The following is a 19,064-nucleotide window of genomic DNA, read 5'->3' as shown; positions in this document are numbered from 1 at the left end:
GCTGCAGCGGTCCACAGGGGCGAGCTGAGGCTCCTTCCAGGGCCCTCCGGTGCTGCCCGGGACAACCCAGCTGTCAGAGGCTTAGGGCAGGACCCCAGTCCTCGGGACTTCGGGTCAGAGGTGGAGGGCCCCAATGGGGTCAGAGCGGAGTCGGCCGGACTTGAAATCCTGAAGGGTCGCAGGGAGCCGACGCTGAGGCTCCAGGGGGACGTCTAGGGGAGAAGGCTGGGCTGCGACCGCCAGCGGGTGTGGGGAGTGTGCGTCTGCCTCGACAGCCCCCTATGTGGGCACCCCCAGATTCTGCGGCACTCCTGGGTCGCCCCGGCTCCTCGCCGCATACCCGACCGCGCACCTGTCTGCCGCGCGCGTCCCCGCGGGCCCGGAGCTCATTGCGCACGCGAGCCGAAGAGCTCCGTGACGGCCCCGCCCCTTCTCGCCTCGCCCCGCCCCGTCTCTCCCCGCCCCGCCCCTTCCGCCCTCCGGGGGCGGGACTAGCGCGGCTTCCGGCCGGGACTCTGACAGGATCCTGAGGGTCCCGCCTCCCACTTGCCGTTTCGAGCTGCGGATTCTCGCAGGACCTGAGCCCCCCGGCCGCTGCGGTGAGGGTCTCACGCGGCTGTCCAGGCTGCCTTCTGCCCTTGTCCCACCGGGCCCAGGAGCGCTCGGCCGCCCCGCCATGGCCCAGAAGCCCAAGGTGGACCCCCACGTCGGGCGGCTGGGATACCTGCAGGCGCTCGTCACGGAATTCCAGGAGACCGCGAGCAAAGGTGAGAGCCGCGGGTGGGCGCCGCCGCGAGCCGAGGGGAGAGCCGAGGGGAGGGCGCGGGTGGGCGCCGCGAGCCGAGGGGAGAGCCGCGGGTGGGCGCCGAGGGGAGAGCCGCGGGTGGGCGCCGCCGCGAGCCGAGGGGAGAGCCGAGGGGAGGCCGCGGGTGGGCGCCGCCGCGAGCCGAGGGGAGAGCTGAGGGGAGGGCCGCGAGCCGAGGGGAGGGCCGCGGGTGGGCGCCGAGGGGAGAGCCGAGGGGAGGCCGCGGGTGGGCGCCGAGAGCCGAGGGGAGGGCCGCGGGTGGGCGCCGAGAGCCGAGGGGAGGCCGCGGGTGGGCCGGCGCGAGCCGAGGGGAGGGTCGCGGGTGGGCGCCGGCGCGGGGGCCGAGGGGAGGGCCGCGGGTGGGCGCCGCGAGCCGAGGGGAGGCCGCGGGTGGGCCGGCGCGGGGCCGCCGCCCGGGACCGGCTCCAGGGTCGCTTTCCCGTTGCAGACGCCAAGGAGCAGGTCCTCGCCAACCTGGCCAACTTCGCCTATGACCCCAGCAACTTCCAGTACCTGCGGCAGCTTCAGGTCCCGGATTTGTTCCTGGACTCGCTGTCGGAGGAGAACGAGACCCTGGTGGAGTTCGCTATGGGTAAGGGGGGCCGGACCCGACACCTGCGGGGCTGCCGCGCGATGGGAGGGTTGCAAGGGAGTCGTCGGCAAAGCGGCCTTTAGGGGCCCCCCTTGTCGCCCCACAGGCCATCAGGTCACAGCTAATGTGCGGGAGTGCGGGGGTCCCACCCAGGCCCCACCCTCTGCCTAGAGATGGGATCGCAGACAGGGAATGGGAGGGAGCAGCTTGGAGGTGGATCTTTAATGCGACGATAATGTAGACTTTAAAGTCTTTGTCGTTTACTGAAAGGCAGAGAGAGAGAGATTGAGAGATTGCACCCACTGGTTCGCTCTGCAAATGGCCACAACTTCTCCCAGGTCTAGGCCAGGCCAGGCCAGGGCCAGGATCCGGGACCTTCATCCCTCAGGTCCCCACAGGGGCAACAAGGGCCCAGCACTGCCTTCCCGGCTGGATCAGAAGCAGAGCAGCTGGGACTTGAGGCAGGACTCCCGCCAGTTGGCCCACTGCGCCCTCATCCCTGTCCTCGTGCAGAAATGTTTGAAGTCCATACATAGGTTTTTTTGTGAGACTTTTTCATGAACTTGTAATTAATTAATTAATTTGAGAGGCAGAGAGACAGACAGAGCTTCCATCTGCTGTTTTACTCCTCAAATGACAGAAATAGTCAGGGCTGGTCCAGGCCAAAGCTGGGGGCCAGGAATTCTATCCAGGTCCCCCCCCATGAGTGTCACGGATCCGACTACTTGAACCCCTCATACAGTGCCTGCCCAGTGAATACAAGGATATTTCAGCAAGTTAATGGGAAGTGGAGTTAAAATATAAGGGTGTTTTTGGTGCAATTAAAAAAATTAAATTTTTTTCATAATGCACATATTCTATGAATTTTTAAAAATATTTCCCCCCACTCTACTGTACTCTTCTCTTCCTTCCTTCTTTCCTTTTTTTCTTTTCTTTTTTTTTAAGATTTATTTTATTTATTTGAAAGAGTTAGAGAGGTCTTCCATCCGCTGGCTCACTCCCCAAATGACCGCAGCAGCCAGAGCTGAGCTGATCCAAAGCCAGGAGTTTCTTCCAGGTCTCCCACATGGGTGCAGGGGCCCAAGGACCTGGGCCATCTTCTATTGCTTTCCCAGGCCACAGCAAGGAGTTGGATCAGAAGTGAAGCAGCCAGGACTTGAACTGGCGCCCATATGGGGTGCTGGAGCTGCAGGCCAGGGCTTTAACCTGCTGCACCACAGCGCCAGCCCCTTTTTTAAAAAAAAAAAAAATTTACTTATTTGGGGGACCAGTGCTGTGGCACAGTGGGTTAAAGCCCTGGCCTGAAGCGCCAGCATCCCATATGGGTGTTGATTCTAGTCCTGGCTGTTCCACTTCCAATCCAGCTCTCTGCTATGGCCTGGGAAAGCAGTAGAAAACGGCCCCCCTGCACCCACGTGGGAAACCCAGAAGAAGCTCCTGGCTTCAGATCGGTGCAGCTCCAGCCATTGCGGCCATCTGGGGAGTGAACCAGCAGACGGAAGACCTCTCTCTCTGTCTCTACCTCTCTGTGTAACTCTGTCTTTCAAATAAATAAAATAAATCTTAAAAAATAAGTTTATTTATTTGAGGCCAGCACTGTGGTGTAGTATGCTAAGTCTCTGCCTGCAGCGTCAGCATCTCTTACGGGCACCGGTTTGAGTCCTGGCTGCTCCTCTTCTGACCCAGCTCCCTGCTAATGCTCCTGGAAAGAAAGCAGCAGAGGAGCGCCCAAGTGCTTGGGCCCCTGCACCCATGTGGGAGACCCAGAAGAAGTTCCTGGCTCCTGGCTCCTGATTGGCCCAATTCCAGCTATTGCGGCCATTTGGGGAGTGAACCAGCAGATGGAAGATATCGCTCTCTCTCTCTCTCTCTCTCTGTAACTCTGCCCTTCAAATAAATAAATAAATAATCTTAAAAAATATTTATTTATTTATTTGAATGGCAGAGTTATATAGAGAGGGAACAAAAGAGACAGAAAACAAGCTAGATATTCCATTGGCTGATTCACTCCTCGGATGCTGCGATAGCTGGAGCTGGGCTGATCTGAAGGCCAGGAATTTCTTCTGGGTCTCTCACATGGATGCAGGGGCCCAAGCACTTGGGCCGTCCCCTGCTGTTTTTCCAGGAGCATTAGCAGGGAGCTGGGTCAGAAGTGGAGCCGCTGGGATATGAACCTACGCCATTGTGCTGGGCCTTACAAAAATTCATATATTTATATATTTTTCATAATATACATATTCCATACATTTTTTGAGGATCCCCCTCACTTTTTAAAAGATATTTATTTATTTGAAAGGCAGAGTTGGCCGGCGCCGCGGCTCACTAGGCTAATCCTCCGCCTAGCGGCGCCGGCACACCGGGTTCTAGTCCCGGTTGGGGCGCCGGATTCTGTCCCGGTTGCCCCTCTTCCAGGCCAGCCCTCTGCTGTGGCCAGGGAGTGCAGTGGAGGATGGCCCAGGTGCTTGGGCCCTGCACCCCATGGGAGACCAGGAAAAGCACCTGGCTCCTGGCTCCTGCCATCGGATCAGCGCGGTGCGCCGGCCGCTGCGCGCCAGCCGCGGCGGCCATTGGAGGGTGAATCAACGGCAAAAGGAAGACCTTTCTCTCTGTCTCTCTCTCTCTCTCACTGTCCACTCTGCCTGTCAAAAAATAAAAAAAATAAAATAAAATAAAATAAAAAAAATGAAAGGCAGAGTTACAGAGAGAGAGGGAGAGATACAGAGATCTTCCATCCATTGGTTCACTCCCCAAATGGCCACAACAGCCGGGGCTGGGCCAGGCCGAAGCCGGGAACCAGGAGCTTCATCAGAGTCTCCCACATGGGGACAGGGGCCCAGGAACTTGGGTCATCTTCAGCTGTTTCCCTAGGCACATTAGCAGGGAGCGTGATCAGAAATGGAGCAGTAGGGACTTGAACGCACACCCATGTGGGATGCCGACATGGCAGGGTGCTGCTACACCACAACACCGGCTCCGCCCCCTCACTCTTTAAGCCAGGTTCTGTTCTGAATGTTGGGGAGATGTTGAGCAACGGGTTCTGCCTACAGGAGCTTACATTCTAGAAGGGGAGACGTGGGGAGCACATTAAAATGATGCTGCTCGGGGGGAAGTCAACAGGAGGGGGACAACTTCCGTGTTGGCCATGATGGGCAGGCACACTCGGCAGAGGTGCAGAAGCCGTGAAGGAGCAGAGGGAAAGCAGGCGCGGCAGGACGGCGGGGAGAGACCTGGAAAATGGCGCCAAACGAGGCTGCTGGCAGCGGAGCTGGCCAGGGCTTACATCTGACCGTGGGGATGAGTTTGGCATTTATTATGAGAGCAAACACAAATTATTTTTTCAGCATGCAGTTTTTAAGATTTATTTATTTGAAAGTCAGAGTTACACAGGGAGAGAGGAGAGGCAGAGAGAGAGAGGTCTTCCATCCACTGGTTCACTCCCCAGATGGCCACAATGGCTGGAGCTGTGCCGATCTGAAGCCAGGAGCCAGGAGCTGCTTCTGGGTCTCCCACGTGGGTGTAGAGGCCCAAGGCCTTGGGCCATCTTCTACTGCTTTCCCAGACCATAGTGGAGAGCTGGATCAGAAGTGGAGCAGCCAGGACTTGAACCGGTACCCATTTGGTATGCTGGCACTTCAGGCAGTGGCGTTACCAGCTATGCCACAATACCAGCCCTAAATATTTATTTTATGTATTTGAAAGGTGGTTACAGAGAGACAGAGTCAAAGAGAGAGAATCTTCCATCCACTGGTTCACTCCCCAAATGCCCACAATGGTCGGAGCTGAACTGATCTGAAGCCAGGAGCCAGGAGCTTCTTCCGAGTCTCCCATGTGGGTGCAAAGGGCCAAGGATTTGTACCATCCCCTGCTGCTTTCCTAGGTGCATTAGCAGGGAGCTGGATGGGAAGTGGAGCAGCCAGGACTCAACTGGAACCCATATGGGATGCTGGCACTGAAGGTGGCGGCTCACACCCTGGTATGGGTGCCTGTTTCGAATCCCGGCTACTCCGCCTCCAAGGGCACCTCTCAGGCGCCCTGAGATCTTGGCTCACTGAGCCCTCAGCCCTAGGGGAGGTTTGGGCCTGCTAAAAACAGGATTCAGGGACCAATGCTGTTAAGCTGCCACTTGGAAGTGATGCTGCATCTCATATGAGTGCCAGTTCAAGTCCCGGCTCCTGTTTCTGATCCAGCTTCCTGCTAATAGGCTTGGGAAGGAAGCTCAGGATGGCCTGAGTGCTTGGGCCCTGTCACCCGTGTGGAAGATCAGGGTGGAATTCCTGAATCCTGGCTGTGGCTTGGTCCAGACCTGGCTGTTGTAACCATTTGGGGCATGAACCAGCAGATGAAGATTCTCTCTCTCTCTCTCTCTCTCTCTCTCCCTCTCCCTCCCTCCCTCCCTCCCCCCTCCCCTCCCTCTCCCTCCCCCCTCCCCCCTCCCCCTCCCCCTCCCCCTCCCCCTCTCCCTCTCCCTCTCCCTCTCCCTCTCCCTCTTTGAAGTAAAAATAAATAAATAACGGATGCAACTAAGTGAATTAAGGCTAAATTGCTTTCCTATATTCTACTTCCTGCAATACACGTAGCTGCCACAAGATGGTGGTGGTGCTCAGGTAAAGGCAGGCAAGTGCCGCCTGTGCCTGCTGTCTGGTAAACACCGTGTAGTAAAATGGAAGATAGGGGCGCTCCAGGACCCGGCAGTCCTTCACAGGGTCGGGCACATGCACATCCAGACACGTGTACAGAAGTGCCACCAGCGGGGCCGGCGTGGATTGAGCCTCGGCCTGCGGTGCCGGCATCCTGCGTGGGTGCTGGTTTGAGCACGAGCTGCTCCACTTCTGATTAGCTCCCTGCTGTTGTGCCTGGGAAGGTGGCAGACGACGGCGAGTCCCCGGGCCCCTGCCTGGGAGACGTGGAGGAGGCTGCTGTTGTGCCTGGGAAGGTGGCAGAAGACGGCAGTCCCGGGCCCCTGCCTGGGAGACGTGGAGGAGGCTCCTGGCCCCCGTCTTCAGCTGGCCTAGTCCTGGCCACTGCGACCATCCGGGGACTGGACCAGTGGATGGAGGATTGATCTCTCTCTCCTTCTCTCTCCAGAACTCTGCCTTTCAAATAAATGAATAAATCTTTGGGAAAAGGGGGAAAAGATGCCACCTCCAGCAGCATCTGTAATAATCGTAAACTGAAAAAATCAGTGAGTGGATACCAGCATCCTGAGATACTTAACTCTATTTAGCAATGAAGGGAAACCTAAAGCTTCGTGCAGGATCTCACACACACCAGGTCAGGCAGATGATGCCAGACACAGGGGCGGCTCATGTGACAGCACTGCGCTCTGGGGAAGGGGGAATTCTCTGGGAGAGGGACATGCAGCATTTAAGGATCACCTCGGGGCTGGTACCCTCGCCCTGACCGTGCCAGCACTTCTGTGTGTGTGTGGTTGCAGGTATGGTCCTGTGCTAGCAACAGGTGCATGCGTGCTCCCCACACCCTGTGCCTGCCAGGTGCCCTAATCACAGTGTCTAGAAGCAGAGGCTTAGAGAAACTTGAGTCGCCGTGGTCCCCTAGGCCCTCCATGAGACTCCACCTGCAGCTGCCCAGCCCAAGGCCCTGGTTCCATCCCCGACCTTCTGCCCAAAAAGAAATACCCAGCCTTCCACCTGTGGCAGGGTCCCCCACACAGGAGGGCTGACTTGGAGCTTCTCCCTCCTCTGCTGTGTCCCAGGCTGTCTCCAGCTCCCTCAGCAGCTCAGAAGCCTGGTCAAGCTGTACCCCTGAGCCAGGGCAGGCAGGGCGTGTGTGTGTGTGTGTGTGTGTGTGAATAATTTATGTAAATACACGATTGCTTCAGGTGGTACCAAATTCAAAAGGGTGCAGAGTGAACATCTCTGCCTTGGTGACCCTGTCTGGTTACTGTGTGTCCTTCAGTACTGCGTTCAGGATTTACAAGCAAATATGTGTATGTGTGTATGTTTTTGCACATTCTACACACATGGCAGCCTTCTATACTGATATTCTGTATTTCTTTTTAACTCAGCAAGTGTCCTGGCACATGTGCCCCATCAGTCAGTGAAGAGCTGACTTTTTTATTTATCTGAAAATCTAAGTTGCAAGGCAGGGTGGGGTGGAGAGAATATCTTCCATCTGCTGGTTCACTCCCCAAATAGCCACAATGGCTGGGGCTGCGCCAGGCCAAAGCTGGGAGCTTGCAAGTCCATCTGGGTCCCCCACGTGAGTGGCAGGGCCCAAGCATTTGGGCCATCTTCAGCTGCTTTTCCCAAGTCATTAGCAGGGAGCAGGTAAAACTGCCACCTGCAGGGGCAGCATCCCATATGAGCATCGTTCACATCCCGGCTGCTCCTTTTCTGATCCAGCTCTCTGCTGTGGCCTGGGAAAGCAGCAGAAGATGGCCCAAGTCTTGGGGCACCTGCACCCACATGGGAGACCCAGAAGAAGCTCCTGGCTCCTGGCTTCGGATTGGCCCAGCTCTGGCTGTTTATGGTCATTTGGGGAGTGAACCAGCAGATGAAAGAACTCCTCTCTCCCTCCCTCCCTCCCTTCCTTCCTTCCTTCCTTCCTCCCTCCCTCTTTCTCTCTTTGCCTCTGCCTCTCTGTAACTCTGCCTTTGAAATAATAAATGAATATTTAAAAAGAAAAAAAAAAGTGAAGCAGCCAGGACTTGAACTGGCACTCATGGGATGCACAGGTGGCGACTGCTCGCTATGCCACAGTGCCGGCCTGAGCTGCCTAGTTTCTGTCGAGGTGCTGGTGCGTTCACAGCCTGGCTCCGAGCCAGCCCCTCGGAGATACACGTGTGGGTGGTTTCAGGTTTGCTCTCATGGGCAGTGGTGCAGTGTCTGGCCTCTGTGTCATTTCCCACTTGTGGGCGTTTATCTGCAGGGTAAGTTTCTAGAAGCGAAATAGCGAGGTCAGGATATGAAAAGTCACGCTGGTTTTTGCTTTTGATTCAACTTGATGTTTTCAGCATATGAAAGTCCAAGCTCTCTTGCAAGGCGTTTTCACAGCCATCTCCTTTCCATTCTGGTCCTAGCAACCCTGTTCTCTTCCTCCCACAACCGGCTTCCTTAGCCGTCATCCTTGGTGTTTTGCACATGTGCAAATAGTCTGCACCCGCCACCCCCCGTACCCAGATGGTAGCTTAGGCTGTCTGTCCCCCAACTTGGACATTTCAGGAAGACCTTTTTTTTTTTTTAACTTTTATTTATTTATTTGAGAGGTAGAGCTATAGACAGAGGGAGAGACAGAGAAAGGTCCTCCATCCGCTGGTTCACTCCTGGCCAGACCCGGGCTGATCCAAAGCCAGGAGCCAGAAGCTTCTTACGAGTCTCCCATATGGGTGCAAGGGCCGAAAGACTTGGGCCATCCTCCACTGCTTTCCCAGACCACAGCAGAGAGCTGGATTGGAAGAGGAACAGTGGTATCTGGAACTGGCGTCCATATAGAATGCTGGCCCCACAGGCAGCCCACTAAGCCACAGTGCCAGCCCCAAGAGGGCCCATTTTCAAGAGGCCAAATGGTCCCTGATCAAGAGTTTGATGCTGGCCTGCATCAGCCCAGTGTGGCGGAGTAGGTGGAGACACAGATGTAACACCATCTCTGGCGTCCCTTCTGGCACCAGGCGCTGAGTGCTGGCTACGTGAGCACTGGTCAGCATCACTTCATTTAACCCCTGGGAGGACCCTTCGACCCTCTGCTCGTGGACTAGGTCATCTCCCCCAGCACCAGTGCCCTGGTGCTGTGTGGCCCGAGGTCAGCTACCTCTGCCTTTCTCAGGCGGCGTTCGGGTTTTCACTTCCTGTGGTTCCTGCTCCTTGTGCTATCTCAGTCTATTATCAGTCCAAAGCATGTACATCAGCCAGTCAGAACTTGTTCTCTCCATTTTGTAACCATTTTTAAAATTGCAGCGTGAGCGACACACAGTAGAATGCACATGTCTCAGGTGCCACGCTGATGAGTTGCTGTTGCTGGTGTTCCTTTTTTCTCCCTTAAAGATTTATTTATTTATTTGAAAGGCAGAGTTATAGTAGGAGAGGGGGAGACAGAGAGATCTTCCATCTGCTGGTTCACTCCCCAAATGACCACAACAGCCAGGGCTGGGTCAGGCTGAAGCCAGGAGCCTGGCGCTCCATCTGAGGCTCCCACGTGGGTGTCAGGGCCCCAAGTTCTTGGGCCATCCTCTGCTGCTTTCTCAAACACAGTAGCAGAGAAATGGATCAGAAGTGGAGCAGCTGGGACAACATCTGGCGTCCACACAGGATGCTGGCGTTGAAGGCGGTGACTTACCCAGACCGTGCCAAAGGGTGGCCCCTGTTAGTTAGTTAGTTATTTTAAGGTTTATTTATTTCTTTGAAAGGCAGAGTGACAGAGAGGAGGGGAGATGAAGACGGAGAGAGAGATCTTCCATTTGCTGGTTTACTCCCCAAATACCCACAAAGGGCGGGGCTTGGCCAGGCCAAAGCCAGGAACTAGAGCCTCCATCAGGGTCTCCCACATGGGTGGCAGAGGCCCAAGCACCTGGGCCATCATCTGCTGCCTTTGCAGCTGCACCGGCAGCAGAGAGGAGGGACTCGAACCAGCCTGCAGTAGGGGATGTGGGCATCTCGGGTGGTGGCTCAGCCCACCCAGCTACAGCAGCGGCCCCCACGGCCTTCTCTGAGGCATGTCTGCATTATCTCTGGAGCACCTGCTGTGTGCCAGACTGCAGATCAGGAGGGGGCCAGACAGATCGCCATTCCCGTGGAACTGACAGTGTAGTGGGATAACCGCCAGATACTTTGACAAGTAACTAATGTGGGTGTGGAGACAAGGAATGAAGCCAGGGGAGGGGGAGCGTGGTGGCGTGAGGGCTGATTAGGCGCGGTGGGAGGCTCTCAGAGGGGACATTTTCAAGGACTTACTTTATTGTAAGTAGGATACTGCAAACACTTTACTGCATTAAATGTTCTTTGGAGACAAAAAATTAGATGAAAAATCTTATTTTGGGAAGAGATTTATTGTATGTATTTGAAAGGCAGAGTTTCAGAGAGGGAGAGGGACAGAGAGACGTCTTCCATCCGCTGGTTTACTTCCTAGATGGCCGCAATGGCCAGGGCTGGGCCAGGCCAAAACCAGGATCCAGGAGCCTCTTCCAGGTCTCCCACGTGGGCCAAAACATTTGGGTCATCCTCTGCTGCTTTCCCAGGTGCATTAGCAGGGAGCTGGATTGGAAGTGGAGCAGCCAGGACTCGAATCAGAGACCACATGGGATGTGGGTGCTGCAGGCAGCGGCTAACCTGCGCCACAGCGCCGCCCCCGGAAGACAGCATTTTTAAGGGGCGTGTGGTTCTTCACCCTGTAATGTGCCGTCATCTGCTTAACCAGCGTGCTGTTGGGCACTGGGAAGCTGCGGTGGCCGTGCTGCTCTTGCCCGCAGCCCTCGTTAGCTCTTCAGAGCAAGTTCTCACGTGGACGGGCTGGGTGAGTCCTCCAGAGCCTCTCGGGAGTCCGCAGAGCCATCCTGGCCCATCCTGGTGCTGCGGCCCCGCCTGGCCCCCTGGCCCTCGCTCCCTTCACCTCGTGGAACACCGCCATCCAGCCTGAGGGCCTGAAACGTAGACTGCAGCTCGTGAGCATGGGCCGGCACGTGGCCCACCCCATGGGCTTCCCTGGCCCCTGTCCTGAGGCCTCCTGCTGTCCCCACCCTCCAGCGATGCCATCTGGCTTCACCCTGGTCTGGGTGGCAGTGGCCTGCCCAGGCACACCTGGGTGTGACGATGACTCAGCAGCTGGGCAGGCAGTGACTGTCACACCTCGCAGCAGAGGTAAGTCCCGCCCAGTCCTGTCCCCTCCCCTCAGAGCTGGGTGAGGGTGGGAGGCTGTCTGACCACTCTGCTGTGGAGCCACGGGAGAGGTATGTAACGAGGCCAGCCAGAGCGCTTCGGCTCAGCCCTGCCCTAGGCCGAGCCTGCTGGCTGCCCACAGCAGGGCTGGTGCTGTGTGGGTCCAAAGGCGGTGGCAAGGCTCTCCCCGCTCTCTGGGACTTTGGGCAGGTTACTCAGTCTCACAGCTGCTGCTCCACTGAAGTGGAAGGGAAGGGAGTCTTTGCCTCGCAGGGTTCAGTCGTGTGCCCCGCCTGTGTTCAGTGGTCCCCACAGTCCCAGGCGCCTGGGATGCTAGGGTTCAGTCGTGTGCCCAGCCTGTGTTCAGTGGTCCCCACAGTCCCAGGCGCCTGGGATACTGCGGTGGAACAGGGAGCAGGGCCCTGCCTTTTGGCGCTTAGTGCAACCACAGAAGGCGGTCAGGGACGATGCCAGCCTGTGCTGGGCAGCACCCTAGGGCTGAGGGTGCTGCTGGAGGGGCTGGCAGGAAAGGCTGTGGACACACATGCAGAAGGGCGGCCCTGTCGGTGTGCCTGGTCACCCCCTGCTGCTGCTTAGCATTCCAGGGAGACCACAAGGCCCCTTCCTCCCTTCACGGGCCCTGTGTGTGAGCCACAACCCAGATCCCAGGTCTGTGCAAGGCCAGGGCGGGCCTCCCTCCCAGTGCATCCTCCAACCCTCTGCAGGTCTCCCAGTGGCCTCCCCTAGTCACTGCTTCAAAATGCTTTCAGCGAACATTCGTGGAGTGCTTCCTGTGCCTGGCACAAAACATGGCAGAAATAAGACAGCCAACGCGCGGCCGGCACTGTGGCGTACAGCATAAAAGCAGCATCCCATGTGGGTGCCACTTCGAGTCCCGGCTGCTCCACTTCCGATCCAGCTCTCTGCTGTAGCCTGGGAGAGCAGTAGAGGATGACCCAAGTCCTCAGGCCCCTGCATCTGTCTAGGAGACCCTGAAGAAGCTCCTGGCTCCTGCTGTTGTGGCCTTTTGGAAAGTGAAACAGTGGATAGAAGACTTCTCTCTGTCTGTCTCTGCCTCTCTGTAACTCTGGCTTTCAAATAAATAAATATTTAAAATAAAAAAGCCAATTTTTTTTTCATCTTTGGGTTTTTATTTTATTTTATTTTATTTTATTTTATTTTTTTGACAGGCAGAGTGGACAGTGAGAGAGAGAGACAGAGAGAAAGGTCTTCCTTTGCCGTTGGTTCACCCTCCAATGGCCGCCGCGGCCAGCGCGCTGCGGCCGGCGCACCGCGCTGATCCGATGGCAGGAGCCAGGAGCCAGGTGCTTTTCCTGGTCTCCCATGGGGTGCAGGGCCCAAGCACCTGGGCCATCCTCCACTGCACTCCCTGGCCACAGCAGAGAGCTGGCCTGGAAGAGGGGCAACCGGGACAGAATCCGGTGCCCCAACCGGGACTAGAACCCGGTGTGCCGGCGCCGCTAGGCGGAGGATTAGCCTAGTGAGCCGCGGCGCCGGCGGGTTTTATTTTTTAAATTTGTTTATTTGTTTAAAAGGCAGACTGACAGAGAGGGGGAGAGACAGATCTTCTGTCCACTTGTTCACTCCCCAGATCCCCACAATAGTCAGAGCCGGACAGGCTGGAACTCCATCCTGTTCTCCTATGTGAGTGTCACGGATCCAAGCCCTTGGGCCATCATCTGCTGCCTTCCCAGGCAAATTAGCAGAGAGCCGGATCCAAAGGGAGGTAGCTGAGACTCACTGGCACTTGAAGAGGGGATGCAAGCCTCCCAAGGGCAGCCCACGCTGGGCCACAGTGCCCACCCCTTGATAGCCGAGGTTCTGACCACAGACCACTTACTTTCTAGCGGGGCTTGGTAGGCAGTGAGCAAGACAGCAGATTCACGGAGGTTATTCTCAGGGTTCTAAGTATGTGGAGGACGGGACACAAGCGCGGAGGGTGTCGTGACACGGCAGATTAAGTGGATGCTAAGGACGCCAGTATCCCATATCAGGATGTCTGGGATGAAGCGCTGCCTCAGCTTCCCATCCAGCTTCTTGCTAATGTGCCTGGCAGGCAGCAGCTGATGGCTCAACAGCTTGTGTCCTGGTCATCCACACGAGAGACCTGGATGGAGTTCCTGGCTCTTGGCGTCAGCCTGGCCCAGCTCTACCTGATGTAAGCATTTGGGGAGTGAACAGATGGATGGAAATTCTCCGTCACTCTGCCTTTCAAATAAATAAATATTTTTTAAAAAGAAAAGGATACGAGACATGAGGGGGCTACCCTGGACGTGGTAAGGGGCTGGTCAGGTACTCAGGGAGGACCTGCTGGTTAGCAAGAGACTGGACGCAGGTGAGGAAGGACCTGGAGCCAGAAGGGTCTGGGGTGGACTGGGCTTGGCATGTGCCGTGAGCTCAGGGAGAGGGGAAGGACCTGGCCAGCTAAGGCTGGGGTGAAGGGCACGGGAGAGTTAGGATTCCATTCCAAATGCAGTGGAAAATCCCGGAGGTCACAGGGATGAAACCTGAAAAATGTTTTTCTAAAGCAGCACTCAGCCTGGCCGGAGAGAAACCTTGACTCCGGGCCCTGGGGGAGCAGCAGAAGAGGGCACTGTGCCCTCTTGCTGGGGAAGGTCCGGAAGCCCACTTCTCTTTTTGAGTCTCCAGAGAAACAGGGAAGTGGGTGGGGCTGGACCTCCTGCTCCTGATTGGTCCATCAAGACTCCTTGAATATCTTATGTAAATGAGCTGAGACAGGGCTCCCTCCAACTGAGCAGGAACCTAGAGGTGGGGGCGGGGCAGTGGCAGGAAGCTGAGTTGATGCGCAGGAAGCCCTCTTCCAGCATTGAGTAACCAGTGCTAAGCACTGAGCCTCTAGACAAGGCAGCATCTGTCCCCAGGGCGGGGGGGGGAGGTGATTGAGTTGAGGCTGCCTGAGCTGAGAGCAAGGGGGAGGGGTCTGCTCACACCTCCTGAGTACATGGGTTCCTTCTGGAGCCTTCCCTGCTTCTCCCAGGGTCCCAGCAGCAGTGGCACCGGCCAGGGGGATGAGTTGCCCTCATGGGAATGGCACTAAATGCCGCAGTGCGGTCGTCCACCTGCAGCCGCTGCTCTCCACCGCAAGGTGATGCAGTGTTCATGGACTGGCTGGCACAACGGCCAGGAGAGGCCCCTTCTCTGTTAGAGATTCGTGTGCATTCACAGGCTTCAAGATTATGGGATGAAAAATAGATGACTGGAGGGTAGGAGTAAGCTGCTTTAGCCGCTGTTTAGTAGGTGTGTTGAGGTATGACTGATGTAAGTGGTCCATATTTGAAGGGTACAATTTGATAAGCTTTGACATGTAAAAACCATCACTTTACCTATGTATAAAAATTCTTCTAAAGTGATGGTGGGCGAAGTATTGTGTGTTTTTTGTTTAAAGATTTATTTATTTATTTGAAAGGCAGAGTTACAGTGGCTGGAGGGTGGACGATAGATGTCCCATCCACTGGCTCACTCCCCAAGTGGCCACAACAGCCAGAGCTGGGCCAAGCCAAAGCCAGGAGAGCCAGGAGCTTCATCCGGGTCTCCCACGTGGGTGGCAGGGCCCAGGTACTTGGGCCATCCTCCAGCGCTTTCCCAGGCACATTAACAGGGAGCTGGGCCAGAAGTGGAACATGTAGCAGTTTAACCCATTACACCACCACAACAGCCCCATTGATTTTATCTTTAAAAAAGAAAAACATGTCAGCCATCAAGCTGGATGAACCAAGAGGGAACGGGAATTTTGCCCACTTCAGAAGTCCTTTCTGGAACCTTTGAGAGAGAGGACAGGAGAGCACACAGACTCTGGATCCTGGCTCCAGGGCCAGCCTCTCACAGGCCTGGGTCCTTCCCGGGACTCCGTGGGCAGGGAGGCTTGGGGAGCAGAGATGGGAGGAAGCCCAGGGCTGCAGCCCAGACTGTCTTGCTCTCTCGCAGGAGGCCTCTGCAACCTGTGCCCGGACAGAGCCAACAAGGAGCACATCCTGCAGGCGGGGGGCATCCCGCTCATCACCAACTGCCTGTCCAGCACCAACGAGGAGACGGTGCTGTCCGCTGTCACCACGCTCATGTACCTGGGCTCGCCGGGCGCCGGCTGCCACCCGGAGCTGACCGCCATGCCTGTGGTCCAGTGCATGCTGCGCTTCTCTCTCTCGGCCAACACAAGGCTCCGGAACCTGGCCCAGATCTTCCTGGAAGACTTCTGTTCCCCAAGCCAGGTGGCCGAAGCCCGCAGCCGGCAGGCCCACTCCGCCCTGGGCATCCCACTGCCAAAGTCCGAGGCCCCACAACAGCCCTGATCTGAAGCAGCCCCTGGGCGGCAGCAGCTTACTGCCAGACACCATGGTCGTGGGGCAGGGAGCAGGCGGGGAGCAGGCGGGGAGCAGGCAGGGAGCAGGCGGGGAGCAGGCGGGGAGCAGGCAGGGAGCAGGCGGGGAGCAGGCAGGGAGCAGGCGGGGCCGGCTCCCCTGGGCACGCTCTGCCAGGACTGTGCTGTCTCAGCCACTTCACAGGTGAGTTTCGCAGCACGACAGATACTCTGATGAGAGGGCACTAGGGCAGGAAGCCAGACTCGGGGACACATGGAGACGGACGCCAAAGCTGACGCCGTCTGCACAGGCTGGCGCTGCCGCACTGCTAGGTCCCTGGGTCCAGAGGCTTTCAGAGGGGCAGGTTCTGAGCCGGAGGCAGAGAATTGCCTGCACTTGAAGAAATAAGGGCCTGCAGTCATTTTGAGGAACAGAAATGATCTGTGGGCATAAGAGCACGGGCCCCAGGGAGCCGGGGGCGTCACACCTCCTCCAGGGCTGCGCTGAGATGGACCCCTCCCGTCCAGCTCCCAGGCTGGCACCCAGGCGTGGCAGTCGCCGAGCTGGGTGCAGGATGACGTCCTGCTGTCTGCCAGACATCATGGAAGGGACTCCGAAACGAAGGCGCGGTCCCTGCCCTCGAGTGACAGCCGTGACTGTTAACGTGGCATCAGGACCAAGGCCGTGCGGGTGACGCCGCCTCAGGACAAAGGCAGAGCTGTTGGAGCTCAGTCTGTGCCCTCACCACCCGCGCCCCCCCCACACAGTGAAGGGGGGCCCTCACCCCTGGAAGTACCCCACGCCCCCCCACATACACATGGTGAAGGGGGGCTCTCACCCCTGGAAGCACCCTGCACCCCCCCCGCACAGTGAAGGGGGCCCTCACCCCTGGAAGTGCCTCCGAGGCAGGGACTGGAGACATTCAGGAAACGTGGGGCCAGAGTGGTGCCCAGGCGGGCGTGGCACTGAGGCAGGTTCTGCAATCTGCACTCGGGAGAAGGGACGGAGGGGAGCCATCCTCAGCCCCGTTCCAGCTGCTCCCCAATAAAAGGTCTCCAAAGACAGAGTCAAAGTTTTTTATTAAAAGCGTCATGACTGCTCTTCCCACTGTTCCCATGCCAGCCCGGCACTGGGTGCAGCCATCCCTGGAGATGCCAGCTGGCCGGGCCTGCACCAGTGTCTCCCTGGCGCTGGTGCCACTGGCTCCAGGGGGCTTCCCTGCGGCCACTGTCCACACGGGCCTGTTCACTGCCGGCCGGCTCTGCGCTTGCTGTCTATGATCTCCCTCCAGTTGTCGCTCCAGGAGAGCAGCCGCCGCCTGGTCGGGGGCAGGGCCAGGTGCCGATTGTGGCAGCAGGTGAACAGGATGTGCTCCCAGCTGGGGGTCTCCTCGTGGCCTAGGACAGGGGAGCGGCCAGCAGGTGACCGGTAAGCTGGTTATTTTTACTCCCGCCCCCTAATCCTGGCCGGCCAGAGGCCTGGGGTTGCCAAGGATAAACGGTCCAACCTTGAATGGTGTCCTTGTCATCAATGAGCAGGTCCCCCAAGACCACGGTCTTGTCCCGCGTCAGGATGATCTGCTTCACAAACTGGGGGCCCAGGTGCCGCTCCACCCAGCGGTACTGTGTAGGAGACGGGGGGGGGGGGGGGGCTCTGAATTCGGGAGCGGGGGCGTGGAGGAGCGAACGGGGTCTAAGGTCCCCTCTCCCCCAGCCCTTCACTATTTCTGCGAGGCTCATTCGGAAGTGGGGACTTGGGAAGGCGGCCGCACCTTCTCGCCCACACAGTGGTCATACTTCAGCAGGGGGCTGGTGCAGATGAAGACCTCGGTGCTGCGGAGAGGGGGTGGGGGTCCCGTCAGCCCCGCCCGCCGCCCCCGCCCCAGGCACCGCCCCTCCCGCCCCACCCTCCTTACTCTGGCATGGCGTGCATCTCCCGCAAGGCTTCCACGGCCCCCGGGATGGGCTCCAAGTCTAGGAAAAAGCCTGGGGCTTCATACACGCTGGCCACTTTGTCCTGCAAGACACAGCGGACGCGGTCCTGGGCGTGCCTCCAGCAGACCCGGGCCGACGAGGGCTCACACGAAAGGCTCCGGATCGAGGAGTCTGGCTGGGGTCGCGGAGGTGGGTCGGGGGGAAGGGGCACCGTCCGGGGTGAGCATCCCCCGGGGAGGCGGGCTCCCGCGCCTACCCCCAGGTCCGGCCGCAGAGCCCGGTACTGCTCGCAGGCGAGGAAGCCCCGGCGCTGCTCCAGCGGCACGTGCGGCTCCCCGGGGAAGCGGCGCAGGAAGCCCCGCAGCAGCCCGCCCTCGAAGTCGGCCAGCACGCCGTCCATGTCCACCAGCACGCGCACGCGCCGCGCCGCCATCGCCGCGGGCCGGCCGGAAGCGCGGGCGGCGGCGCGCGGAGCGGCCGCTTCCGGGGCCGCGCGCGGGGGGCGGGGCCCGGCCGGGGCTAATTTGCATAGAGCGCGCGGGCCGGGGCTGCGGAGGGCGGTCGCCCGCGTGGCGCCTCAGCGGCCTCGGCCGCCCGCTGCCGTCCCCCGGCCCCAGCCGCCCCCGCTCTGTCGCTCACCCCAGGTGGAGAGTTCCGGTGCCTTGCGAGGGGCCGGCCCGGGAGGCGAGGACGCGCTTTCCGGAGGCACGCGGGGCTCCCGCGGCCTGCGGGGCCGGCTCCTCGAAGCTTCGAGAACGTGCCCCGGGGCCCGCGGTTGGGGCCTTCCCCGCCCCTGAGACGGTGCCGCTTCGAAGGTCCAGTTCCACTGGAAGGCTCAGGTAACCAGGGCGGTTGCGTGGAGCTGGCCCTTCCCCGGCCTGGTCAGCGCCTACCGGCGGCGCGGATGCTGCCCCACGCCCCTGTAGGTGTGGCTGTGCTCAGATCTGGTTACCCGCGGACCGTAAGCGGCGCGTTGGCGTCGCCGAGCCAGCCTGGGCGCTGAGGCGCTGCCTCCTCAGGGCGCAAGCCGCAGACGCTGAGCGAGCCCTCGCCGCGTTTTCCCAAATCACCAGGACAGGCGAAAGGCCCAGCTGCCACGAAATGGCTTCAGCTGCCCTTTGGGTAACTTAAAAAATAATCATTACCTGAGACAGCTTCCACGCACTGGCTGAGTGTCTGCTGGGGCTGAGCCGGGCCAGGCACGCAGTCCAGCTCTCCCTCGCGGATGGCAGTGACCCATCAGTTGAGCCATCATTTTGCCGCCAAGGTTTTCATTGGCGAGGAAGGTGGAGTCGAGTGGAGCCAGGTATCAAACCCAAGCACTCCGATGCCACAGTTGCAGTGTTTTGTTTTTTTCCCTTAAGATTGATTTATTGAGGCCAACGCTGGCGTTATCAGTGAGGCCGCCACCTGCAGGGCCAGCTTCCCATATAGGTGCCAGTCCAGTCCCAGCTGCTCCACTTTTTTTTTTTTCTTTAGAAGATTTATTAATTTTATTTGAAAAGGAGAAGTCTTCGCTGGTTCACTCCCCAGATGGCTGCAATGGCTGGAGCTGCACTGACCCAAAGC

The 19,064-nt window shown here is 58.4% G+C and overlaps 2 protein-coding genes and 1 long non-coding RNA gene across 8 annotated transcripts in view; 2 read left to right on the top strand and 1 right to left on the bottom strand.

Moving 5' to 3' along the window:
- The first annotated feature begins 480 nt into the window (after positions 1-480).
- On the top strand, positions 481-16,627 carry ARMC7 (armadillo repeat containing 7). 5 transcript variants are annotated; one of them, XM_070060339.1, is made up of 4 exons: positions 481-767; positions 1,254-1,397; positions 10,767-10,862; positions 15,191-15,269. In XM_070060339.1, the coding sequence occupies exons 1-3, from the start codon at positions 677-679 to the stop codon at positions 10,826-10,828; spliced, it is 297 nt and encodes a 98-aa protein (XP_069916440.1). In that variant the 5' UTR covers positions 481-676; the 3' UTR covers positions 10,829-10,862; positions 15,191-15,269. The 5 variants fall into 5 exon arrangements, with proteins under 5 accessions (XP_069916440.1, XP_069916443.1, XP_069916439.1 ...); XM_070060342.1 differs by lacking the exon at positions 10,767-10,862 and having other exon boundaries at positions 1,254-1,333; positions 15,191-16,627; XM_070060338.1 differs by lacking the exon at positions 10,767-10,862 and having other exon boundaries at positions 15,191-16,627.
- On the bottom strand, positions 16,624-17,968 carry NT5C (5', 3'-nucleotidase, cytosolic). Its single transcript, XM_051838404.2, has 5 exons — positions 17,752-17,968; positions 17,477-17,577; positions 17,333-17,393; positions 17,069-17,183; positions 16,624-16,958 (listed from the first exon to the last, which is right to left on the bottom strand). The coding sequence occupies exons 1-5, from the start codon at positions 17,926-17,928 to the stop codon at positions 16,807-16,809; spliced, it is 606 nt and encodes a 201-aa protein (XP_051694364.1). The 5' UTR covers positions 17,929-17,968; the 3' UTR covers positions 16,624-16,806.
- A 65-nt stretch (positions 17,969-18,033) lies between these two features.
- LOC127488578 (uncharacterized) overlaps positions 18,034-19,064 on the top strand; it is a 46,570-nt gene continuing 45,539 nt past the window's right edge. For both annotated transcript variants that reach the window (XR_011383365.1, XR_011383366.1), the window contains exon 1: positions 18,034-18,334. This is a non-coding gene — a long non-coding RNA (uncharacterized lncRNA). The remainder of the gene's footprint in view (positions 18,335-19,064) is intronic.

This window comes from Oryctolagus cuniculus, chromosome 17, assembly GCF_964237555.1.
Source record: "Oryctolagus cuniculus chromosome 17, mOryCun1.1, whole genome shotgun sequence".
Taxonomy (NCBI): domain Eukaryota; kingdom Metazoa; phylum Chordata; class Mammalia; order Lagomorpha; family Leporidae; genus Oryctolagus; species Oryctolagus cuniculus.
Note: the sequence above shows the minus strand (reverse complement) of the source record. Positions and strands in the feature narration are given on the sequence as shown.